This window comes from Pelmatolapia mariae, linkage group LG1 (genome assembly GCF_036321145.2).
Source record: "Pelmatolapia mariae isolate MD_Pm_ZW linkage group LG1, Pm_UMD_F_2, whole genome shotgun sequence".
NCBI lineage: Eukaryota > Metazoa > Chordata > Actinopteri > Cichliformes > Cichlidae > Pelmatolapia > Pelmatolapia mariae.
Window position 1 is genome coordinate 8,911,736 of NC_086227.1, and position 22,159 is coordinate 8,933,894.

General features: G+C 39.8%; 1 protein-coding gene across 1 annotated transcript; it reads right to left on the minus strand.

Annotated features, from left to right (window-relative positions):
• Nucleotides 1–17,418: 17,418 nt before the first annotated feature.
• LOC134628733 (N-acetyllactosaminide alpha-1,3-galactosyltransferase-like) lies at nucleotides 17,419–21,939 on the minus strand. The gene is made up of 3 exons (XM_065471546.1): nucleotides 21,908–21,939; nucleotides 19,332–19,469; nucleotides 17,419–18,103 (listed from the first exon to the last, which is right to left on the minus strand). The coding sequence occupies exons 1-3, from the start codon at nucleotides 21,937–21,939 to the stop codon at nucleotides 17,419–17,421; spliced, it is 855 nt and encodes a 284-aa protein (XP_065327618.1).
• Between the last annotated feature and the right edge of the window lie 220 nt (nucleotides 21,940–22,159).

The window sequence follows — 22,159 nt, forward strand, 5'->3', positions numbered from 1 at the left end:
TGCTTGCCCCGCCCTTCCTTTCTTCCCAATCCCCGACCGCCTCCCTCTTCCCGCTCCACCACACCCAGCTACACAAGCAGGGCCTTGGGCTGCAAGGGCTGTGAACTAACGTGTATGTCTATTAGGTTATGTTGTGGTGATCCTCGAGTTGGGGGATGGGTGTTCATACTGGAGTGCAAAATTAAAACCAATGGAAGAACGACGAGAAAAGTTCAAAGCCATCAGGTCCTCAGTTTAGAAAAAAGAGAAAAGAAGAGGAGGAGAAACGAACAAAAGATACAGGTAAGCAGATGTGTCATTGGATAATGGCAGGTCATGTATCCTAAAACATTAAGAATCAGAATACTTTCTTAATCCCTAAGGAAATTATGTGGGTTACAGTTGCTCCAAGAAGAAATGGTAAAAATAGTAACAGTAACAGACTAAACTCCAAACAATACATTATGTTACAGATTTTAATATCAATTAGTCATTGTTGATTATTGATTTGTCCTGTTCTCATTGTATGACGAATTATGATGGCTGTTTGGTAGCCGTTTGCATACTATGCATAGTCTCTCTCTCTTCATATGTGTGTGTGTGTATGTTTCTCTGGTGAAATTCAGTATGGTTCTGACAACAGTTTTATGTTAATGTACAATCCTTAATATGTTTTATGTGTGTGTGTGTGTGTGTGCGGTGGGCAGAGGGAGTCCAGGTGCCAGAGGGAGTCCAGGCGCCCTGGGCGAACAGAAAACAGGAGTGATACACCTTCTGCTGTCAGACCTGCAGGTATAAGGCTGTGATGCTCTCCTTTATAGTGGACAGAAATTATTTTTTTGGAGTGGCACAAATAATTTGTGTGACATCTTATTGAATGCAGAACACCTGATTGTTATGTAAATAGTTTGAAATGGTTATTTAAAAAAGGGGTAAAAGGTAAATGGCTGCAAATAACTTTGTTGTTTGCAAAACTTGTGCATAGGATTTTAAAATTGACAATTTATATTTGCATTTAAAGTTATGAAATATGACAAACAATAAACATGTTTGTGGTTGTTACAGTAAAAAATATAACCTTCTACTCGGATTTTACATTTTTGTTCTGATTTTAGATCAATTGTGTTAATACAGTGTGTCAAAATTTATTTTATTTTATTTTATTTAGGACAGTGCATGTTAATGAACATACATGTAAAAAAATTACATGAATGTAAACATACCAGATTATAGCCAAAGGCTAATTTCCATCTGTTGTCCATAAAACATAAAAAAAGAGACATAATAATTCATAAAAAAAAATCATAATTCATTCATAATAAAAACTCCATCACCAAACTCACACATACACACCATTATGAATTGTGTGTATATTCATTTTATACACAAATGAAAACATAACTGTAAATTGAGACATTGAGACACGTGAGATTGTGCTGAAAACAATGATACCCAACAATGCAAAGTAAATCGTTTTTAAAGGTGAAATGTAGAGGTAAAATCAAAAGTAGTCAAAAATGGCCAATTATAACCTGGACCACAGAGGGTTAAACATTTTTTTTAAAACTAATGCAATAGTTATTTTTCCAATATTTAATTACTTTTAGAATCCCGTAACTCAGTTACTAACTCAGTTACTTTTTTGAAGAAGTAACTAGTAACTATAATTAATTACTTTTTCAAAGTAACTTGCCCAACACTGGTCACCAGGGTGCAGGGGACGCCACTGCAGCCCCCTCTGGCTTCTGCTCCTTGGCTGCTGGGTGACCCCTCGTCTGGGGCTCTCCTCAGCTCTTCCCAGGAGGGTGGCACGGATGCCCCTCTGATGGTCCTCCTTGGGCTCTTGCACTCTGGGGCCTCTGGATGTCTGGGGCCTGGATCTCCTCCATGCATGCTTCATGCCCAGGGCTATGGCTCCCTACACCCTCTAGCAGATCGTTACATGGGGAAAGCTTTTGAATACAAGCGCACTCAACCACTTAGGTGTGCACACGGGTGTCCACTGTTCATAGACACAAACCACACCTTTCTTGGCTGCTACCTCAAAGCACATTGTGCGCTGTCGGTCCTGCGTGCTGCACAACAAGATTCAATATTTAGTATTTACTGTTGTTTACGCTTAGCTAATGTGATGGTGTTGTGTTTATTATGCTGCTCTCTTTTTTTGCTTGTTTTCTCTTTTTTTTTCTCTCAACAGGTGATCCGGGGGATTTTTTTTTCTTTTTAAGTGCCCTTTCTCACTGTCCCTCTTTCCCTCTGTTTTTCTTTTCCTTCATCTTTCTTTCTCCCTTTCCTGTCCCCTTGGCATGTCTGTCCCGTCTGTAACAACTGAAAATAAAATAAAATAAAATAAATAATAATAACAAAGGTCAATCAAATGGACCAATACGGCAAGGCTGCGATGCTCCACTTGGTAAAGTAAATCCGTTGGGTATCTTTGTTGGCCTTTAGACAACAATTCTGATGGCTAAAGAACCAAACAGGACAGGCAAAAAAACAAAAACAAAAAAGAACAAAAAAGAAAAATATATTTAATAAAAACACAAGCTTTTTTTGCTGATGAATGCACTGACCTGTACAATGTGAATAGCAGTGTTTAAGTCAACAAAGAGACTGCAGAAGTGCTGAAAAGAAGTGCATATAACTATAACTAGAAACTATATTTAATACCAACATACCTTTGAAAGGCAAAACATTTTTAATTTGTCCATCTATATGTTCCTCAATCTTTGCCCTATCATTAGGGCTGAAAGTGGGGCACAGAGGGCAGTGAAAGAGTCTTCTGCAACATGTTGTCCATTCCTGCAGTGCAAGTGGGGGGTAACATAACGACCCTGATTTGAAAATGTAGGGAGTACAGATACTCATGCTAAAATGTAAGAAGTAAAAGTAGAAAGTAGGCACAAAAAAGTAGCAAAGTACAGATACCTGAAAATTCTACATAAGTACAGTAACTTTCCATCTCTGATGTCAACAATAAATCATGTTCTAATGGAAAATGTGCTTTAACCTCCTAATGTCACAAACAAGAACGCTGTGGACTCAAGAGCAGACTCAATTGCTCGAACTATATGCAATTTTATTGAAGGAAGAAATCACTTAAACAAGCCTCGGTCTAACAGAAAATATACGCAGGAACTGAGGGAGAGCAGATGATGGAGAAACGGATGTGGAACACAAGGAGAACATGGGCGGGAACTTCTGCAAACACAGGAGAGAGGTTTTACTGATCTGGGAAACGAGGAAAGGGCTGAGGTGAATGGTAATAGTGGAGAGTCTTGTGCTTAGTTGGGGTTGCTGTGGGAGTGTCCCAGGGATGGCTGGGAACGCAGGGAAGCTGATCCAGGTTCCAGGGCGTCCAGGGGAAAGAGATCCACCATTGATGGACGGGCAGGAGGGCAGGCCAAGGAGGTGGTGGGTATGTAGTCCTAGGGTTGCAGGTAGACTGGAGAATGGAGTGGAAACAGAAGCAGCGCTGCTGACAAACACAACGGGTGATGTATCTGGAGAACACTGGAGACAGAGAACACATTAATCCGAGCTCCAGACAGATGGATGCCAAACACAATGAAGGCCGAGTTTACCATTAGTGGTAGCAGGACGAACTGGCGGGGAGTGGCAGGCAGCGCTGGCTTAACCCTAGAACACTATCGCTATAAATAGTAACACAATCACTAACGCTGGGTGATTTTTACCCGATATAATATGACCAACTAAAAGTACTTGTCATCAAAATATATGAAACACATGACAAATCAGAGTGGTCAGCTTTTACTTTCAACTGTGCCATGTCTAACAAAATGAAAAAAAGTGTCATGGGGGATGCTAAAATAATGCTCCAAAATTACAGAAAAATCTGGAATTCAAGAACAAAAAATTCCTAAAAAAAAAAAAAAAATGACGCTGGAAAGCTGGCCTTTGATACACCCATTCCTGGGACATTTGAGACTTCCCTGGTGAAGGCACAATGTCCTCGACACACTAACAGCTGCAGGAGAGAGAAATCATGTAAATATATTTGCTTGGGTGAAAATCACCCAGCGATAGTGTTCTAGGGTTAAAAACCCTCCAGATAAAGGCCCGGAAATTGGAAGCAGGTGATGAGCTGGTCAACTCCACTCCAGGGGACGGGCAACAGGAACCTGGACCACACCCCATCAGACACTCCCACAGCATATGACAGCTAAGACCCGAACTCTTCCACAGCATGCATTTTTAATTTCTCTTTGATATTTGGGCATATTGGGACCTGATGAATGTAAAAACAAAGAATTACCAGATTTTTTTTAAACCTGATTTTTGTTTCTAAGAAAAATGAGAGCCACATATGAGGATATTTGTTTAAAATTTTGATAGAACAGTAGCAATATAATGTCCTTGTAAGTGGATATCAGGCCCTTGTAGAGCAAAATTGAGTATTTTGGTCTAAATAACCCATAATGTGATGTCCACATATGTGGACACCAGGTCCTAGGAGGTTAAAGACTATCTTTTGTCATGTCGCCCAGAGAAGCCCTTAATCCAGCTCTCTTACTTAAACCAGGGCCAGGAAACAAACATATCTGTGTTTCTCTGCAATGGAACACGATAAAAAAATACAAGTTTAAAAATGGCTGTTTTAAATATTTCCATGTTACAACGTATACAAAGTGTCAACATAATCAGTGTAAGCGGACTAGTTTATTCCTAGAATTATTAAATTACTAATGGCACATTTGTATATGAATGACACTGTCCCAACCTTTGCGATCCACTTGCCTGGTTTCCACTGTATCTATGCAGGTCATGTATCTCAGCCTACTGTGGAGGCCATGTGTTTCCACTTACTGTGAAGCTCCACAGTGGAGACCCTGCTGCACTTTTCTCCAGTTTGTGTCTCACTTTGGAAACTTTACTGCGTTCTGGAGTTCGACACTTTGAAGGTAAATAAAAATGTAAATCTAAAATACCAGCGAGAAAGAGTGTAGTATTATATATAGAGACTTGTACTGAAATAAAAAATTTTTTTTACTGGTATTTGGGCTGGTTATCAAGCAATATGAAGGCAAATGTAAGGCTCCAGTTAACTAATCACAACTGATATCAAATGATGTGATAATCAAATCAGTGATAATTAGATATAATGTGATTTAAGATTGTTTGGATTACAATCTTGCATCAGTGTCTGTAGTAAGTCATTGTACCAGCAGTACCTTAATAATTACACAAGCTAATGTAGCGTGGGGATACAGCTGACTTGTTGAAACATGTCTGCTGTAAGGTCATATGTTTGGGAGGTTTACTTTTCTATAGATTTAATTTTTATTTATCTAAAAAGTATTTTATTACTATTTATGTGGCTGTTCTGTTACTGTCAGCAGTAATATTTCCAGCACATGGCCTGAGCCACTATAAACATGCATACTGTAGTTTCTGCAGCCATGGGAATCTCTACAAACCCACAATTCAGTTTAACAGTTATCCAAATGTTGTGTATGCTGCAATTGTATGTTTGCAATTCCTAAAAATATATTAAATGAAAGCCTTGAGCTTCAAGCTAATCTAAGCTCCAGGCTAGCTGGATGTTCACCACAATAACGACCTGGCCTTCCTATCATTTTGTGGAACAATAAACAGCATGCACAGCATTTAGAAAGCTCCTCACTTCTTGGTGGATCTTCATCTTCCAAAGTTTCTACACAGTGACAGTGGTTGACCAATGATAACAGAATAACACTGTGGCAGGGTGTAGTCTTTGGCTTTGCTGCAGTGGACGGGTGGTGCAGCGGGTTCAAGGGGCAGTGCCAGGGAGGCTGACGTTGCAGGTGGAGATAATTTGTTTAATGAGGTAGGTAGCTCCCCTTCTTTAGTGACACCGGGACCTGAGATGGGAGTGTGAAGCTGATTAGTCTAAGAAATGTTGGTGCTAAACTGCAAAACACTGATTTAAATAACTCTAAAGAAAACAGTGACAATAGTATTCAGAAGAGCCATGGCACAATTTTTTTTATCATAACTCTAGTTTTACTTGCCCAGTCAACACAATTTAAAACTGGTATGGAAGTTAACTGTCAAGGGGGCCCAGAGGCCAGTACGTGAGAGTGGATCCCAATGCAGACACCAAACCAAACAGCCATAGTTTTTTGTTAAAACAGAGATTAGACATGACAAGAGGAGGGTAGGTAATCTGGATGTGGAGGCACTGGAACAGAGGTAGAGTTAGGTTAGGTTCCGAGAATGCAAAGAGGAGAGAGGAATACTGATTCTGCGGGCTTGCTTGCAGGTGGAGGTTGTGAGACTCTGGGGAGGGTAACTGAGTGAGCGTTCGAGATATGTGCAAATGTGGTTCCAATCATGTTTTCCTGATAATCCAGAGTAGACGATGGACAGTGGACATATTGGTGAAAGCAGTGAGTAGTTTTGTTTCCGAGGAGGGGGTTGCAGAGAGAGGTGCGGAGATTCTTGCCAAGAAGACCAGCATCCAGGTAATTGAGCTGCAGGTGAGTGAAGCAGTGACTTAGCAAGCAAACTGGAAGCACAAGGAAATCAAGGTAGGTATAGAGCATGAACGTGAAACTGAAACACAATAAGGCCTAGCTCTTCTTCTTCTTCTATCTTTTTATAGCGGTTGGCAAACAACTTCAGGTGCATTACTGCCAACTTCTGGGCTGGAGTGTGGATCAGAACAGCTTTTACACCTACATTCTCATAAAAACCCAGATATTGCCCTATAAACTACATCACCTGTATTCCTTTGTAATATTTCTTTTAACTCTAATCGAACTCTATTTTCACCTCATTCTCCAGTTTTCTTCAGATAGGACTTCTTTATTATTAACATAATTTCCTATATTATGTTAATAATAAAGAACAACCATTAGGCAAAGCTATGGTATCAATTCAATTACTAGAGAGAGCTAGAACATTACAAACACTGTGGAGAACTGTAGTATAAATATGATCATCACCAGGGGGAGCAAGACCATTGACAAGCACCCCATAACCAAAATTATTTAGAACCACTACAAGGTGTGGGATTAATACAGAAACCACCACTAGAGTGAGTTACAACAGTTACCCCTGCACAGGAAGCCTGAACTTGCTCTCCATTCACATTAATGATGGTAGAAAATACAGATGACATAACATTTCCCCCAAAATATCTCTATTGCCCCCTGGTGTCTGGATGCAGTATAGGTTATAAAAGTTGCCTCCTCCATTTCAACTGATAGTGTCACAGTTTGGCAGGGCAAACCGTGGGGGTGTAGGGAAGGAGGACCCAGGCACAGTGCTCTGTGTATAAGCAGTGCATTTATTTACAGTGTATGGAACTAAACAACAATAAATCCCCGTGCTTTCCCCAGACTCCCGTGTCGTGTCTTCTCCCAGTGTTTGTGCTGTCCGCTCCCGTGTCTCAGCACCCCCCGTGCTGGCTGCTGTCTGGCACTCCACACCTCTCCTGGGGACACAATAGAAGCAGCCGTCAGGACACATACAACCGCTGGCATACACACACTAACTAAGCTCAACTGGGTGACTAACGTGGAGTCTCACGCAATGATCCCGCGTCGGTGGGAGCTTCAAGACTCTCCTAAGTAGCTCCCCTGACAAGCCCTGATCAGCAGCAGGTGTGTGGCAGGAGCTTCGGGTGTGGCCAGTCCTCCAGCAGGACCACACCCATCAGGCCTGCAGGTGCTTGACATTCATCCTACAGCCAAACACATATATACACACACACACCTGCCTATATAGAAATGTGGACACAGAACAGCAGCACAGTATCACCTATACATATAACAATATAATTCATAACTGCTCAGATAGGGCTGAGATCAAACTAAAACAAAAAAGCAATTTTTTCCCAAAGATACTTTCAGCCATTATAAGTAGTTATCATCATGCTGATTTGTGTTCAAGGGATCTCCTTTCGCATAGGTTTGATTCTATTTACTAACTTGATGCTCTTAAATTGGGGTACATGCTGTTCTGACTGTAATGAACTGAAGGATGCTCAAACCTGCAGCTGAAATGGTTTATATGAGAAACAGAGAAGTCATTGGGGCTGCTCAGTCACATAGTAACACTATCATAATTATACTTTTAATATTAGTATTATACTGTAAGAGCAATGAGCTAGACTCTTCTTAAACTTCTGTGCAGAGCTGGTTATTGAATATGTGCAAACAGCACCATCTTTACCACATCTGTAAGAACAGTAACACCAAAATTGTTTTGGTTAACATTGAATTAATGCAGTTTTAATGGAAGATTGATTATAAAGCCTGAAAAATTTCCTGCTTTAATCTTTCACTCACAGACTGCCTGTAACATCAGTTCCAGTTTATAGCTGATATCTCAGTTTTTTAGTAACACAGCTGAGTTTGTATTAAGTACTCAGATAAAAACAAAAAAGTTACAAGGCGGTATTCTGTACATCTTAATATGAAGCATTAATATATGTTGTATAATGCTGAGGCTGATAATATCTCCATGCCTGCACCATCATTTTTGCTGATCTCCATTAAAAAAAACCAACTACACAATGATGAGCTTGACTTTTGATCTTCTGGGTGTTAAATGTTATCACATCCTAATAGATTTAAATTCTTGCGTTATAGCCAAAATAACATCTTGTTAGTTCATCCTTAAGGTCAAGTGAAAATCTGAAGTGTGAAGAAAACATCTCTGGAACATTTTGAAATCATATTTATGGCAAAGATAGCAAGGATATATAAAAAAAAAAGTGTGTTAGACTTAGGGACATAATGTGTAAATGAACTCCTTCAGGCACAATTATGCCAATGTTTCTTGTACATTCTTTAGGTGATTACTGTCATAAACACAGCATCTTGCCAATTTTGTCAACTGGAAGGAAACATTCTACAATATTCAATGAGTACAGTGTTCATGGAGAAACCAACCTTTCCACACCAAACACAGTAAGGCCCACAGATGACTTTTCTTCTCTGTACTTTTGATCCAAACGATTGGGATCAAACATTCGCTCCCAAATGATAGGAGCATTCCAAGATGTGGATGTCTGAACTGAAGGTCTGGGCCTGAATGAAATTAAACAGTAATATTAGCACACATTCAAGGCTAAACTAATGTAGGAACATCTCTGGCAGAACCAGTCTTAAGGAGGGGTGGCCATCTGCCGCAAGCAGTTGTGGGTGAGGGGAGAAAGACGGTTAAGCAGAGATGTTAATTTACTTTTAACAATATTGTACAGCTGGTATCCACGTTTAGGTTAAAACTATATAGAGTGATGTTTGTATAATAATAGGCACTTACACAATTTATTTCTTATTCAACCAAAATAAATTTGAGTTACAGTTAAATGATATATTTGAGCTTATGATGCACTACTTGCTTTGTGTGTCTGAACAAAAGTATTTCACAATCTATTAGAAAATCTAAGCCTTTTTACACAGTCCCCTGTTCTCATGGACGCAAATGTAATTGGTCAGATTACACTAATAAAATGTTCATTGTTCCTGACTTACCTTTGTTTACTTTGCTGTGAAGTGTTTTCCAGTCAGCTTTCCACTCAACTGAATCTAAGCAGGTAGTATTCCTATCATGAACCATTGTAAGTGTTCACTATATTTTTTTTCTCCTCTCAACAGTCTGTTACAGGCTGACCTGAGTTTAATCTGTCTGTATGTTTATTTTTTCTTTTTTGTTCTGTTATTGAGAATGAGACAGACTACCCTAAACAAGCAGATTATTTCAACTCATAGTTGAACCCATAGTTAATTTGTGTTTTATTGTGTATCTGTCTCTATGTAACACTGCTTTTTCCATATTGGGCCTAAATACTAAAGGCCAATAACTCCATGAAGGTAGTATTTCAAGACTAATGCAAGTAAGTAAGTAAAATTTATTTATATAGCACTTTTTAAAACAGGAAGTTATTTCAAAGTGCTTCACATGGGAATATAAAAGCATATCAATCGAAACAATAAAACAATATAAAGAGGGTATAATAGCATATCCAATAAAACAGCATACTACACATGAATATTACCTAAATGCCAGTCTAAACAGATGTGTTTTGAGCTGTTTTTTAAAAGAAGCCACAGGGTTGATGGTGCGTAGCGGGGGAGGTAAACTGTTCCACAATTTTGGAGCCAGGGTTTGAAAAGCGCGATCCCCCTTCGTTTTCAAATGGGTCCGTTGAATGGTTAGAAGACCACTATCAGTGGATCTAAGAATCCAGTTTGGAGAGGAGGGTTGGAGAAGCTCAGTGATATAAGTGTGGGCCTCACCTTGTAGGGATATGAATGTAAAAGTGAGGATTTTAAACTGATATCTATACCCAACCTGAAGCCAGTGCAAGGATTTTAACACAGGGGTGATATGAGAGAATTTATGACTGTGGAATAAAAGCCTTGCTGGGGCATTTTGGACTGCTTGGAGGCGATTTAGGGACGCCTTAGACAGACAAGAAAAGAGTGCGTTACAGTAATCTAACGAGAGGAGATGAAGGCATGAACAAGCATCTCCAGTTCGCCTTTGGAGACAATAGTCCTCAGTTTGGCAATGTTTCTTACATAAAAAAGGAGGAGTGGGTCACAGACTTGATATGAGTGTCAAAAAACAGAGATTGATCAAAAATTATCCCAAGATTCCGAGCTGTAGCTTTTATTGAGGCTGAGAAAGGACCCAGACATGCACTACTTTGGGGCTTGATACTCTCTGGGGCAAGAATCAAACTTTCACTCTTGTCTGCATTCTTCTGCAAGAAATTGTTTGTCATCCAACCATTAAGCTGGAGCTTATGAACCTCAAGTTTTGTGGCTTTCCACAGGCGCTCAGTTTTACGGCAAATTTGCCTAAAGCTACGAATAGCTTCTGTGAACCAGGGCAAAGATTTAATAGTGCTGCCTTTCCTGATTTTAAGAGGAGCCACTTTATCTAGAATTTTTTGACATTGCGAATTAAAAGAGGCCACATGCTGGTCTATATCATTGGCATCAGGTAAATTATTATGAAACAATTCCACAAATTGTTCCACCGCAGAGTCAGTGTGTCACAAATAAAGGAGAGATCAAATAAAAGATATTTATGATCACTAATAAAAATGTCCTCACAACAGCCTGGTCCGATATCCAGAACCAGTGATAGAATCAGATCCAAGGTGTGATCACCGCTGTGTGTTGGCCCAGTCACATGTTGGGTAAAGTTAAAAGAGTCTAAGAGTAAGAGTCTATAGTGGGAGATAATAGCTTAAAACAATAATCAACATTTTAGTCTACATTCATTTCTGAACTGAAACCATGAGTAACTCCCTGAGCCTACCCAAAACATGTGCCATTACAGTCCAGTGGGTCATATCTAGAGGCTAGAAACCTATCCTTCTCTACTTTCTTTTACAACTGAAAACCTTGGATGACTAGAGAAGTACAGGCTCTGATCAGAACTCGGCCTTCAGGCTGAGGGACTCTTGTAACCCAGAGTAAAATCTGTTTTTACTAGATTGTAATAATTTTCTACACTTTTTCTGCCATTAAACATATCACTAACAGTGCCTTAGTTACATGATCCTAATCACATGGCTACGTTCAGCCAATCAGATTGCATGTATTTGCTATTCAAGCCTGTCCCAGGTCTATTTTAATAATAAATAATTTAAATGAATAAACATTCCTTGTTTAAACATGTGCGATGGTGTGCTCTCCTTTTGCTTGAGACTTCTTGATGGCCTATTAATAATTGTTCCTCCTGGTTCCATGTTTCTAATCATGTGACACACTGGTTCGCCATCTCTTATACCAAATCACCAAAACACAGCACAAATCTCGCCACCGATTCAATTCCTTATAAACTATTGAATCCGGTACTGCAGCAGTGATGTGCCGAATGAAGTTTCTGACCTCATTTATCATCAGACTCTGTTCAGATGAGCCACACCTTGGCACACTGTTTCTGTTTCTGTCTTTGAAATCTCTAAGGAATTTGACACTGTACCCCTCTCCAGTCTCATTATTCAATTATACGGATTCTCACAACCATGCACACATCATTTCCCTTGTTTGTTGAAAACAGTGCTTGGATATTTCTCATGAATAGTATATCTCCTGTTTGGACCAGTATTTTTGAAATTGTAGTGACTGTTATTGATTCATGGGGAATATTTTTGAAATTTGAGAATCTGTATTGCTTATATTAAGCTAAAAGATAAACCTTTGTGCACTTTAAACTGGTTTTAGATTTAACTGCTGCAGCAGGAGTGACTATTTGAGTACTTCCTTTTATTGTTATTTTTCACTGTTTTTGTGCAGTGTGTGCACGTATTTAAACAAAGGTGTTGTGTTATGTGCATTTATTAATTATTGACCATCAGCTCCAGTAGTTGTTCTTAAATCTTCTGATCAAGTCAAATGAAAATAGCCCAATAGCCGGCCTATTACCTTGTTTGTATTAATTCATTAGTGCTTCATCAGTGTTACAGAGTTTTCTCTACAGCACTGCCAGAGCCAACCTGAAGAGGAGCATCAAATACGCCAATGATGCCTTCATGCGGAGGATAGAGGGTTTTCTAAATGACATCAACCTCTGCCAGATGTGAAGAGGCATCCAAGCTCTCACCAACTACAAAGGCTTTTTTATATTTATATTTTTATTCCTGCACAGTTGGCGTGGAGCACCCATAATTTCATTGTACATGTACTGAGTGGCATGCTGACCTCTGACGGAGACGAAGCAGGGCCAGACGGCGCACTGACCTCTGGCAGATACGAGGCAGGGATGGTTGTACCGGGAGTTGAACTGGCAGTTGAGCTAGTGGTGGCGCGGAAGCGAGGGGTGGTGGAACTGCAGGTGACGGTGTGGCTTGATAGTGCCGCTGACAGCTGGATCAGCTCTCCAGAGCCTCTAGCAGATACCTCTGGCTGCTCACACACACACACACACACACACACACACACACACACACACACACACACACACACACTGCTTTAACTTTCATGACACACCACAGGGGCTTGACAATGGGGGGTTGTGTCATTTCAAAAGGCTGTGAGTGGAGGCTGGGGTTTGAGTTGTCTGGGATCAGGTGAGGGGCTCTTAGCTCCAAGACCCTGATCCGATTGGCTTCCCTTGCAAGTTGAATGGATTGATCTCTGATTGTCTTGCTTTGTTCACGGTGATAAGACTGAACCAGCGGGGCCTGCAAGCGCAGACCTAACAATCAGCATAAAATTTCAATAACATTTCAGTAAGATATGGAAACTTGTTTTTAGACAGTGCATCTTGAAACTAGAGAATTTTCACTTGTTCCATTGGCAGATTTTTTCATTTAATACAAGATATTTATGCTTGGAATAAGTGAAAATATCTGCCAAGCCCAACTTCAAAGACTTAATCCTGCTGTCCGGAGTGCCTCCCTCAGGACCTGGGTGAAGGAGTTGACAGAGGAGGAAAGGAAGTGGGAGAGTGGGTCAGAGGATGAGCTGCATATGAGAAGGTCTGGAAACTTCTGGGACCCCCAAAAGCCAGCCTAGTCTCGTCAAACAGCCACTGGCGCTCCCGAGTGCACTGAGACTCCCATTTCATCCTCTCTTGCAGAAACACCCTTACCATGTGATGCAGCTCTCTAACTGAGTCCGCTGGGTCCATTTCTTGGTCGTGTTGTTCTGTCATGTTTGCTGTTTGCCAGATTGGACCCAAATGCAGGACACAAAGAGATTAACTAAAGACGGCAGCTTTTATTGTGCTTTGAAAAATTGGAATACATGAAACAAGAAACAAATCATAATAACTAGAATCTAGCAAACTAAGGACTCAGAAAACTAGAAAACAAGAAACTATGAGCTATGGACACTAAAAACATGCACTGAGAAGGTTTGATGCAACAAAGGGCAAAGAAAAATACAGGGCTTAAATACACGAGGGAATAACGAGGGATTGAGAAACAGGAGGGAAACACAGCTGGGACTAATCAGATATAACGAGACAAGTTGAAGGAAGGACTATCAAAACAAAACAGCAAACGAGACATTAACACTTGACTCGGAGACAGAGATACAACTAACTGGAAAGACAGAGGGAACATGGAGACAAAGTGTCTGGATGTGGAACTTGGGGAAAGGAAAAATAACAGAAACCTAAATCCTAAGAACTAAGAATAAAAACAAGCAGAAAACCAAGAATGACAATAATCCAAGAATATAAATAAACCAATAAATACAAAACACTGGGTCATACCAAGTACTGTGACACCATCCTCCTCTCTACTGTGGTGCAGAAAGTGTGGGCAAGACAGCACTGTATGGGATACAAAGGGGGGGGGGGGACTCTAACCAATCAGAGAACTCTTTAGATCACATTAATTTGGCTAATTTGCATTGCTTCTGGAAATTAGAAATAAGATAAGTTACTCCGACAGTTAATATATTAGCTAATTCTATAGTTAATATAATTGCTAATCTATTAGTTAATAGAAAAGGGGAAGCAGTGAAGAAATTGATTTGCAAGCAAGAAATGGAATTGCCATTTTAAATGTCAGAAATCTTTGATTTTTGAATCCATTTGCTTATTTCTCTTTTTTATATTGTATTTTTAAAAAAAAAAACATCTTGAAAATCTGTTTTGTAATTTAGAATTTGAAAATGGAGTTTGAAATTCCTTTAATTCTTTTTCAATTCTTTTTTGTGAAGTCCATTTGTGATTTGAAGTATTTATTCATGGCTTTAATAATTCCATTCCAGAGTCTCGAGTGGAAGACTGTGTGGGTTAGTAGAGTGGGCCCAAAAGCAGGGATGTGAAGTAAAACTTGATTTTAGCTGAAATGCACATGAACGAACATGACAGACAGGGGAGACATGGAATGAAACATGAGGAGGGGAACATGTAATTAGAATAGAGAAACAAGACACACACACAGAAGGACAGAGAGGAAAAAGACACAAGGGGAGTCAAACAAACAAGAAACTAAACTGGGATAACAAGGAAACTCAGAGACATGAGAATGAAGGCAGAACTAACTAGTTAAACTTCAATTATCATAATAATACAAAAACATTCATATAATACACTCAAAATGCTGGGTGCAAGACCAAGAACCATGACAGATTTATAAATACTCTTTTTATTTTACATTTAATTATTGATTTTGAAAATTAATTTATTAATGTATATTTTATTGCACAATTCATTATTGAAGCATAAAATTCTTTACTTCGAGTTGTGTGGCTTTTCCTGTCCTCCATAGAATTGGTAACTGCTTAAAATTTGGTTAAGTTACAGAAACTTTACATATAAAAGGACGTCGTTTCAAAGGCCATGACTGCCTTAGCTTGATCTGGCAAAACAAGCAAACTAAAATACAACATCTCAACGATCTTAGTAACCTAGTAACAGTCTAGCAACTTAACAGTCATTGGCAGCATTTTGACATTTTGGTTTTCCTAATACTGATCTTTATTTATTGGTTTCAAATTTATTGCTTTCCAGTTTGCTGTTTTCATCCATCCATCTTCTGCTTATCCAATTTAGGATTGGGGGGGGGGGGGGCTATCTTAGCTGCCATAGGACAAGAGCAAGGGTACGCCCCAGGTTGCCAGGCTGTCGCAGGGCTAACCTCTATTGAGATTTAAATTTATAATCTGAATACGTACTTCCTGGCCACATTATTTTATAGAAGAGAAGGTCTAACTTTAGGCCTACACGGTCTTGACAGGAGACACAGGCTTGTGCAGAGTATGCTTCTGCAGAAGCGAAACTGAAACCAGAGTCTAAGTGCAAGTTAAGAGTAGGGTGTCTTTTATGCATTTATCGCTGATTAAGATTTAAGTAGTTGTATTAGATTGGAACATTTGTTTTATACATTTTACATATAAGTCAAGATCGGCACACACAGGATAGCCTTAGCCTGGTTGCTTAAGCTGAGGTCAACTAAGGTGCAGAGAGCATATGCAAACTCTGTGCATGCACAGACAGACATACACACATGCACACACATAGTTTCAGTTGTGCTGGCCTTCTGTCTAGTGGAAAGGTTACAAGGTCTAGCTGGGGAGCTGAGAGGTGAAACAAAGTGCAAGCAGAAGCTGACACACACATACACCCACATACACACACATCGTAGATAGACTCAGTTATATAGGTAAAAGTTAATTATGTTTTGCTTGCAACTGCAAAATTGTGCGTGCATATGTGACTGTTTGATGAAGAAGCAGGTGCAGGATGTGATTTCAGTGATTTCTCCTGTATTGGCTTCCCTTCATTGGCTTCCTGTTAAATCCAGAATTGAATTCAAAATCCTGCTCCTCACATACAAGGTCTTAAATAATCAGGCCCCATCTTATCTTAATGACCTTGTAGTACCATATCACTCTATTAGAGCACTTCGCTCTCGCACTGCAGGCTTACTTGTTGTTCCTAAAGTATTTAAAAGTAGAATGGGAGGGAGAGCCTTCAGTTTTCAGGCCCCTCTTCTATGGAACCAGCTTCCAGTTTGGATTCGGGAGACAGACACTATCTCTACTTTCAAGATTAGGCTTAAAACTTTCCTTTTTGCCAAAGCATATAATTAGGGCTGGACCAGGTGACCCTGAATCCTCCCTTAGTTATGCTGCAATAGACGTAGGTTGCCGGGGATTCCCATGATGCATTGAGTTTTTCCTTTCCAGTCACCTTTCTCACTCAGTATGTGTTAATAGACCTCTCTGCATTGAATCATACCTGTTATTAATCTCTGTCTATCTTGCGCAACCTGTTTTATCCTGTCTTCCTTCTCTCACCCCAACCAGTTGCAGCAGATGGCCGCCCCTCCCTGAGCCTGGTTCTGCCGGAGGTTTCTTCCTGTTAAAAGGGAGTTTTTCCTTCCCACTGTCGCCAAAGTGCTTGCTCATAGGGGGCCATATGATTGTTGGGTTTTTCTCTGTACCTATGAAGCGCCTTGAGGCGACTTTGGTTGTGATTTGGCGCTATATAAATAAAATTGAATTGAACTGAATTGAATTAAAAAGAAAAAAAAAGGTTCTGTTTGGTCGTTCATTGTCGAGATAAATGTTTGAGTAGATATTTCTATACATGGGAACTTTTCTGTCATTTAATTGTTAATCATTTCCCTTAACCCTGTGTTGCATGAATAGCAATGGAAGGTGTCTTTATCAATAGGAAAAGCGCAGGGGCAGCACCAAGCCTGTTTGACACCACTGATACAACCCCTAAATAACAAAAATTATTTTCCATACCTGAGCATTTTCTCAAGTATAATCTTTAGAAAAAGAAGATAAGTCGCTCCACCAACACACTTTTCAGCATAAAAGCTACCTTTGGCTGCTCCTTTATTCATGGAACCACAGGGGGTAGATTCACATGTTTTAATTTGGAAGATTCATTTTATTTATTTTTTTATTTGTTTGGGAATTTTAGAAACTTAGCGAATGATAACCAAAATCAACAACAAGCTCATACTTCTAGTATTCCAATTTTAAATTCTTGTCCACTCTACCCATTACGAAGTGTGTCATAGTGTTTGGGTGCCCACACTAGGCGGGTGACAAGTATATCACGCTTGTCCCAAATGTTCTGGTCCCAGCAGTACTCTGGAGACAGCAGCCTGCTTGGTTTATGAATCCAAAAGTACTTGTTTAGATGGCTCTCATCGTGCCACAGAGCTTCCACATTTTTTAGTTTATCCTCTATGATACCCAGATAACAGGCATCTACCAAATGCTTTACATTTTGCCACAGTCCTCCAAAGACAGAAGCATGGTAGTAGAAATCTCCAGTTTCCATGAAGGCTTTAGATTTGGGGTTTCTGTCGTAGGTAAACCGGGCTTTTGGTAATTTATAAAAGTGGGCATGGAGCAATGCCACAGAATCACCCAGTGCCTCGGACCCAAATCTCCCCTTAAACTCCTGATCCACATCAAAACAGAAAACATAACGAAAACTGTGACGGATCTCTGACTCTATAACTTCAGATATTGTTCTCATTCGCATCATAGAGATGTCCTGCCACCTGGTGTGCTTTTCCACTTGGACGATCTTTATGTATCGCTGAGAAGGAAGTGTGACGTTTGGTACTTTCTCTGGTGAATCTGTGAACACATAATATGTCACTGGTAATCCAACCATAAAATGTTGTTCTGCTGAGGTGAGGAAAGTCTTGAGGTAGGCATCCAGGTACCTTAATTAGGGAAACAGGGGAAAAAAATAAGATGTTTTTAACGAGAACACATAAAAGAATTGTGCTATTATTTTTGTTTTCTCGGACAAGCTTTAATGTCACACAAGTAATTTCTTGTACTCTGAGCCAAAGTGAGGTGTCCCACTTTTAAATATATAGAAGTACAAGTAATTAAAATTCACCGATTCTAAACTTCTAAACCTGATATAAAAGGAAATGCTCTGTGGCAGAACCAAAGCAAAAACAAATACATTACTTTAACTACATAATAATTCATGGAGAAAATAAGTAATATTTAGGTAAACACACATTATAGCAACAAATAGTCTCATACAGTGAAAGTACTGTTTTTTTGGGGTTTTTTTTTTCATTTTTCCTCTTATAAAAAATAAAAAGAGATCCTACAGAAGGAAGTACTTTCATGCGAAAAGAAAAATGTTTTTCCAGCACATTTGAATAAGCAAATATTCCAGTCCTTATGCATTCATCTTCATAAGTTGAACACAAATTGAAGGCACAATGAAAAAGCAAAAAACAATGAAAAGAAATGTGTTAATCAGATTTCGAAAGGAGACAGCAGCTCTGTCCATAAAAATGTTAAGTTAAAAAGGTGCAGGCTGGTGTCACAAGTTTAAACAGAAAAAAGCCACAGGTGATGGACACCACTACTAAATGTTTATATACAACAAAACTTTATACATAGAAATATACTATATTTGATGTATGACATTTTTATAATTTATGTAGACAGGCAGACAGACAAGGAAACTTTGTCAAAACATGTCTAAAAACTGTCATATGACTTCCATGGAAAGGCCATAGGTACTTATTTTTTTAATGTATCATTATTATCATTTTGTTTGGAATTGCTAATTGCTAACTCGATCACTCTAGTTACCAAGGATGGCCACATCATTATTAACACATCAGGTTTACCTACAGTATTCAAAGAAGTTGTAGTTTACATGCAAGTCTTTCCAGACTTGTTCTTTAAATCATGTTATTCATGTAATTATTACATTCTACTTTTTTATTTACATTTTATGCATCCCAGTTTTTGGGGGAATTTGGTTTTACAGTTTATACTAGGTGCCCATACTATGTGAATACTGTCTTAAACATAAAACTAGCAAAATACTGGGATAATAGTTTGTCAACTAGAAGGCAATACTCTACAATATGTACAGAAAATCCACCACCACTTCCTCATGTTCTGGAAAAAACCAACCTTCCTACAGCAAACACAGTAAGAGCCACAGATGAGTTTTTGTCAGCGTGCCTTTGGTCATAAAGAATGGAGTCAAACATCCCCTGCCAGATTATAGGAGCTTTCCAGGATGTGAATGTCTGAACCAATGGTCTGGCCCTGAATGAAATTAAAAGAAATGTTAACATACAGTCAAGATCTTGGATTGCAGAGGTGTTTATCACAAGTATTTCATACTACCAAATGTTTAGAGTAAAAACATACACGCATTCTATGTTTTTTTTCTATACAGCGTGTGTTAAGTGCTGTATGGATTGTCTGCTTGTTAAGTCGTACCTCACTAAAACCACAGAATAAAGCCCAGCTGTTAAGATGATTTTATGTTATCACTTGAATGTATGTAATGTAATTAACATGAGGTACTGTATAATTATTTTTGTATTTGATTTGATCTCTTTCACAGTTTATTTTAAACTGCTAGAATTTTAGCTACTAGAACACAGATTAGAAAATTGAAGAGGCAATTTGTCACATGAATGCCTGTAAAGTTAATTTCATGTTGACCTGGCAACAAACTAAAGTTAATTTCATGTTTCTTGTAGCCAGCAGCCTGTAATGTTAGATTTATTAAGTTTAAAGTTTCAGAGCTATGCAGTCATCATGTTAATAATAAATGGCAGTGTTAGGATTAATTATTTTGAGTTAAATTTTATTGCTTTGTGTGCTAAATCTCAGAGATTTTCTGCAACATTAATATCTCATCCAGTTTGCAGCACTTGCACTTGACTATTATATTGTTTTGTTTTTTATAGCTTTTTATGAATATTTTATCACACTCATAATGTGACTGGACTAGGCAGCATTCATAGGGTTCTTTCTGTGTGGAAAAACTGTCACATGAGGTGTGAAACACCGTTTTTTTTTTTATGTGAGTGCACACAGAGCCTGAAGGAGGAAGCCCAGCTTTACAGAGAAAGTTAATAACCATAATAACTTAATGATTCTTGTGATCTGACCAATCTTTGACTGGGATTTATTTTCATGCCAGCTAGCACAAAGAAACCTGGCTGTGTTGAACTTCCACCATAATATATGTCATCCTGGGGTTATTTTTTTTTTTAAAAAATGACACATCATCTGGAAGCTGACTAAAAACTAGAAATCCACTTCAAAAAAGGAAAGTAATGCTTGAAAAAAAATTTTTTTTTTGACCACACTGAGTCGGGGTCTTTCTCTGTCAGTAAAAGAATATCAAAGAACCGGATCTGATAATTGGTGCCGTCAACCCGGATTCTTTTACGGCTGAGAGGACAAATTCGGCCTAAGGTGGGATCATGAAATGAGGTGAACAGAGGACCGGACCGAATTTAAAGGTAAGCACCACCTGTTAAACAAGCAAAGTGTGCATATTGGATGAATTCTAAATTATCTGTTGGCCGAGTTAATGATCTTCACCGTTAAATTGGCTCAGTAGTGGTGAAATTAAACTAAATTATAAAATCGGTTCAGTAGATTTCTGGTAAATGTCCATGGTGATTTTGGGGTAATTTGTGACAATAAAAGTTAAGTCTGGGGAAATATCTGATGAAAGTTTATTGTTGTTAATATTGGGGTGTATTTTAGAGTTGATGTGTTGTGTGTAATGTCTAGTGTATTGTGTCAGCCAAGAGAAAAGACATTAGGAGTTGGATATTGGGCGCTTGCTCGAGGGACTGGAGTCCCCATTGGTTATGAAGGTTGGACCTGAACATCGATTAAAACTTTCTGTCGGAGTTTTGATTGTTGTTTTTAAATTTATTTAAATTAATTTACGACTGAAGTTAGACTTCTAAGAAGTGCAAGTGTTCAGAGGGTGACGCCTCCACTTCAACGTGTTGGAGACCCACGGCGATGGGACAGTTCGGTTGGTTACCGCGAAAACTGTGGACTTTCGTTAATAACTAATGGTCAAAGACCATTTTTTTCATCTCGGACGATATATGCACTTGTTTGGCCAACAAAGCTGGGCTTGGGCGTTGGACGGTTCTAAAATAAAATAGGTTGTGTAGAAATTGGACCAGACCCTTATGAGAAAAACATCGAGGGAACAGTTTACCATGCCTGGGATAGGGTTACCGGGGCCCCGTCCTGGAGCCAGGCCTGGGGAGGGTGCCCGAGGGCGAGCGTCTGGTGGCCGGGCCTTAGTCCATGGGGCTCGACCGGGCACAGCCCGAAAAGGGGACATGGGCCCATCCTCCCGCAGACCCACCACTCGCAGGAGGCGCCGTAGGGGTCGGGTGCACTGTGTGCCGGGCGGCGGCCAGGAGCAGAGGCCCTGGCGGACTGATCCCCGGCTACCAAGACTGGCAATTGGGACATGGAATGTCACCTCTGTGGTGGGGAAGGAGCCTGAGTTAGTGCGTGAGGTTGAGAGGTACCGGCTAGATATAGTCGGGCTCACCTCCACGCATGGCTTGGGCTCTGGAACCAATCTCCTGGAGAGGGGCTGGACTCTGTCTCAGTCTGGAGAGGCGGCGGGCTGGGGTGGGTATTCTAATGTCCCCTCGGCTTGCTGCCGGTACCTTGGGGTTGTCCTACTGGGAGACTTCAATGCTCACGTGGGTAACGACAGCGAGACCTGGAGGGGCATGATTGGGAGGAACGGCCTCCCTGATCTGAACCCGAGCGGTGTTTCGTTATTGGACTTCTGTGCAAACCACAGTTTGGCCATAACGAACACCTTGTTCGAACATAAGAGTATCCATAAGTGCACGTGGCACCAGGATGCTCTAGGCCGTAGGTCGTTGATCGATTTTGTAATCGTAAATCGTAAAAGCAAAAACTCGGGTGTGGGAAGAGTTCGGAGAGGC

What these genes read in the sequence shown, in the direction of transcription:
- LOC134628733 (XM_065471546.1), bottom strand. Translation starts at nt 21,939, where the DNA reads ATGCCCCTCCAGGTCTCGCTGTCGTTACCCAC. An exon ending in GTCTCGCTGTCGTTACCCAC is followed by an intron (nt 19,470 to 21,907) that starts GTGAGCATTGAA and finishes AATTTCATTCAG; the next exon opens with GGCCAGACCATTGGTTCAGA. An exon ending in ACTGTGTTTGCTGTAGGAAG is followed by an intron (nt 18,104 to 19,331) that starts GTTGGTTTTTTC and finishes TCCCTAATTAAG; the next exon opens with GTACCTGGATGCCTACCTCA.